This window comes from Oreochromis niloticus, linkage group LG23 (assembly GCF_001858045.2).
Source record: "Oreochromis niloticus isolate F11D_XX linkage group LG23, O_niloticus_UMD_NMBU, whole genome shotgun sequence".
Lineage (NCBI taxonomy): Eukaryota > Metazoa > Chordata > Actinopteri > Cichliformes > Cichlidae > Oreochromis > Oreochromis niloticus.
The window spans coordinates 23,467,979-23,472,416 of NC_031986.2; the positions used below are offsets into that span (position 1 = coordinate 23,467,979).

Below are 4,438 nucleotides of genomic sequence, written 5' to 3' on the forward strand. Positions count from 1 at the left end.
AACGATATTTCATTCATTTTAATCCTAGCAATACAGTCCTGTCCACGTATCTCCACATGTCTACGTATATTCTCTCCATATATGTAAACCTTGTGGATATCACTAAATCTGGAACCAAAATTCATCATGTGGTAGTGAAAGTAGGCTTATTACCCTCATACTTACGTTGCTGCCACTTCTAATTAGCCATGTCCATTCTTAGTCTCTGCATCATAGGGGAGTAGATTTCTTTAAGTTCTTGTCTTTGAAGCATCCTGACAGCATTCACATTCTTCCAAATTCAATCTGCTGTACCTTGTCAAGCATGTACATTTTTAATTTAGACAGTCTGTATTTCTGTCTCAAGGCTGTATTTCACTGAGCCTCCATTAGGGGTCAGCGATGAGCTAAGCGCCGCTACTCCCTCCGGGTTCGGATCGCTCTTTTCGTGTGTCGTTGACTCCGCTGACAGCTCCTCCGGAAGTCCCGAAGAGCTGATGTCGCTTTATCTGTGAACAAAAGGTGTTTCTGGCTTTGTTTTTTCTTCTGTCAATAAAAAAAGCAGCTCTAGCCGGTGTCAGATGACAGGAGGAATGGAGGAATTTCATAACGGAAGCGAGGTTAGTCCTGATCCGAATTCACCGTTTTCACCAGTGACAGCAGAATTGAGCTAGCTAGCCATTCCCAGTGTTAGCGGCGATTTTTTTTTTTAATGCAAACGTCCTAAAATCAATAAATATAATTTATAATATTCAAAACCAACCGCTGTTGCTTTTACTGCTTAATGTGCTGTTAAAAATAAACGTTTACATGCTCCAAGGAAGTTATATCTGTAATAAATAGCTAGTCTGTGCACAAAAGTGTTGCCAAAGTGATCGTATGGGTCACTTTAGCGTTTTCCATAGTCCTGTCATGTCATGTTATCTTTATTATGACCTGATGATCTGCTTTCTCTATTTTAGGGCTCATTCAATGCAGAAGAAGCTGACACCATAGTCAAAGAGGTAAGGTTTACTTTTATATGCAGCATTATAAATCCCTTTAATGTCTTAACCCACTTTGCCCCATAGTGTCGTCATGATTTTCAGGTCTTTATTAAACAAACACTGATTTTGTTCTTTTGGCAGTAAAACAAAAGCACATTTACTATTTTTCCCAAGTATTAAGTCATAAAAATAAAAATTTTAACAGCAGGTTTTTATGGAGAGATGCTTCGATCGTGTAGTAAATGGTTTAGTTTGATTGACTAAAGATTAATAATTAAATCTAGCCATATAAACAGCACAAATACACTCTTATTTTTAAATGTAACTTTTATGTGTCATTAATTTTTTCACATAACTTGAAGCTTTTTGATTTGTGGTTCATTGCTAAGCTTGTGTAGTTTTTCTGTGCTCCTGGGAAAATTCAAGATCATAAAAAAAAGTCTCTTTAAAACCTCTGAAAAACCTTCAGAAACAAGCTGCACTCAGTGCCTCTTTGTCTCAGTCTCCTCGGGCACCGGCAGCACCGGCTGACTAACACATGACTCTGAGTGCTGTGATGCCGTTTCTCTGTGTTTGTGTCAGTGCATTGAGAACGTCGTGGGCGGCGGAGACTACAGCCAGAGTCAGGTGAACAAGTGGACGGCAAGCATCGTGGAGCGCTGCCTCACGCAGCTCGTCAAACAGGGGAAGCCGTACAAGTACATTGGTGTGTATTTGTTACTGTTAGAGTTAATCTTTTCACGCTCTTATGTTTTCCTTCCTGTGAATTATCACTTAAAAACAAGAAAGTTCCAGGGGGCCCAGCCAATCTTAAATCTTCACTCTCATCAATCTCAAATCTCTTCTAAAAATAGAGGAGAGAGTTGGATTCACTTGAAAATTTAACTCAAAAAACATAAAAATCTCAGACTGTTGACTGAGGCCAATGTGATCCGGCTGCCACTCAGACACAAACTTCATTGCAATACATATATATATAAATTAATATGTTTATATAAATATCCAACTGTGCTGTACTGTAATTTCAAACTATTTCTGCAATACCAGCCCACCAGGGGGCCCTGTACCACATTGAAACAGTTTTTTTTTTTTTTTTTTAACATAAGACAGTTACTGTAAAGGAAAAACATCAGCTGATCCAGAGACTTTTTTTTTTCAAATCTTTTATGCGTTTGTCCTCGTGGGGTAAAATAATGAAAGCAGACACTAAATGCTGAGTGAAACATAAAGAGACGCTTTAAAACTGATTCTTGTGACTTCGTGTGTGTACAGTGACGTGTGCTGTGATGCAGAAAACAGGTGCCGGCCTCCACACAGCCAACTCCTGCTACTGGGACACTGCCATGGACGGTATGTGTTGATTTTAGGGTGTTTTTCTTTTTTCTTTTTTTTTTCCCCCTCCTCGATGTGCGACATTTTCTCATTGGTTTTTCGTGTCTGCAGGGAGCTGCACGGTGAGGTGGGAAAACCGCACCATGTACTGTGTGGTCAGCGTGTTCGCCGTGGCCACTGCGTAGACAAATGCACACACATTAATGAATCCACGAGGAGTGCAGTGTGCTCCTGTGACCAGCAGGGGGACACCAAGTGCCACATAGTCTTCACACATACAGCTGTCTGTGCCTTCTGTCAGCTCCCTCAGACCGGTGAGCTCTGAGCAGCAGCTGCAGAGACTCAAACAGCTGTATGGCTTCAGTTTCCAGCCTTCAGGTGCATGAAACACCTTCATCGTAATGTATTTACTCCCCTCGCGCCACCGCTGCGCTTTCATAGCTTCATGTTAAGCTGCATTTATCCCAGACGCCTGATAGCTTGCTATAAAACGACACGTTCGATCAGGTCCTTCAGTGTTTTGTCTGTTTGTGAATCATGTAGATGAGAAAGAAAAGAGACTTTTTGTACTTGAGCTGCAGGATAATAAACACGAAGACATTTAAGAACGAGCAGCAGCTTCCCCTCGTCTTTCTTTACACTAATAAAAGCGTAATTCTGTTTTATTTTTTTCTGCTTATTTATGATCCCATTGATTTTATCCTGCTTTATTTTACATTTTTATGTTTTTTTTATTTTCTTTGAATAAAGATTTGTTTATAATGTGTTTATTTGGAGCATTTATCATGTTAGGCTTCTTTTTGTTAAACAGAACAGTTATGAGATTCTTTAGCAACAGTGTTTTAAGACTTTCATTTAAATAAAGTAAACCTAACTCATTATACAAATATATGACTTATACATTTTTTTCTGAAGTAAAAATAAAGAAGTATTTACCTTATTTAATAGTTAATATTTAATTTAAACCCTAAAGGAATAACATTTTATAGTTGTTTCTTTTATGAGTTGATTGCAGGACTTTTTTTTTTTTTTTTTTTTTTTTTTTAGTTTAACAAACTTAAAAAAGTAAAATATTTTCCTCTGTAATGCAATGACAGGGAGTTTACAAGCGCCTCGAATTTGTGCCGAAGCACAGCAGCTCTCAGCACCGACTGCACCGACTGGAGAACAACTCCTTAAACATGACATAAAACAAAACACTGACAACATTAAATCATAACACGTGTTTGACCCGTTTTTCACTGGAACAAAAGATTATTCACGTCTGCCTTGCACCAGTGTCGCAGACAAATGTCAGATGTCGCCGTTAAACTAGGACAGCTTTGCTAAAGCAGGGATCAGCGTGCTGTTGTGACGCTGTTTCCACCGATCGATCCACCTGTGGAGCAAAGTGGTTAAAAAAAAAAAAAAGTTAAAATACCAATAAAGACCTACTTTAAACATCCATCAGCACTTTGTTCTACATAAATCAGAGAGGGGGTCCAAAGCTGTGGCTCAAAGCTCCTTCTGTTTCCTGCTGGTAAATTTCCACCAGGAGCTTTATGGGAAATCATCTCAAAAGGAATTCAGTCATAGTCTTGCAAACACTGACCCAGTCTTTAAAATAATCTTATAGGCTCAAAAGGCACGTTTTTACATGTGAACAGGTAGCAGACTTTAGTCTTTTATAAGCCATTTAGAGTGTGGTGAGAGTTACTAAGTATGCGCACACACACACACATAAGAGTACCTATAGACTTACACTAATTATAAATTCTACATGTTTTGTTTTCTGCACATAAACTCATCCTGCCAGCCTGGTGACATTAGACTAGAGTCCTGCTGATCTTAAAATAACCAAGTCTATTTACTGAAGCACGGTTTTAATGTGTTTGTACTTTCTTGTGCTACTTTGTTCAGCTGTGACATATTTTGGATTTAAATCTTATGCAAATTATCACAGTTTAACTGAAAGTCAGTTAAACTTCATGGATTTTGAGTCTATTTCAACAACTTTGGTGCAAATCAAAGGGACACAGTTGACAACAATCAGACAATCAAAAAAAAAAGTAAAAAGGAATGGATTTGAAGTTGGTGGCTCTCTCTTTATCCCTCCTGATTTTTCTTTACTTTCCTTTTTTCTGCTTGTAGCTTGAGATGGT

The 4,438-nt window shown here is 38.5% G+C and overlaps 1 protein-coding gene across 1 annotated transcript; it reads left to right on the forward strand.

Annotated features, from left to right (window-relative positions):
• Positions 1 to 420: 420 nt before the first annotated feature.
• On the forward strand, positions 421 to 2,909 carry LOC100705970 (dynein light chain Tctex-type 1). Its single transcript, XM_003454683.5, has 5 exons — positions 421 to 599; positions 942 to 983; positions 1,548 to 1,671; positions 2,238 to 2,315; positions 2,409 to 2,909. Exons 1-5 carry the CDS (start codon positions 561 to 563, stop codon positions 2,480 to 2,482), a joined length of 357 nt encoding a protein of 118 aa, XP_003454731.1. The 5' UTR covers positions 421 to 560; the 3' UTR covers positions 2,483 to 2,909.
• Positions 2,910 to 4,438: the final 1,529 nt, after the last annotated feature.

Bases quoted from the DNA above. Each gene is read 5' to 3' on its own strand.
- LOC100705970 (XM_003454683.5), top strand. From the start codon at position 561: ATGACAGGAGGAATGGAGGAATTTCATAACGGAAGCGAG. The intron at 600-941 runs GTTAGTCCTGAT...TCTCTATTTTAG, and splicing joins AATTTCATAACGGAAGCGAG to GGCTCATTCAATGCAGAAGA. The intron at 1,672-2,237 runs GTGTGTATTTGT...GTGTGTGTACAG, and splicing joins GAAGCCGTACAAGTACATTG to TGACGTGTGCTGTGATGCAG.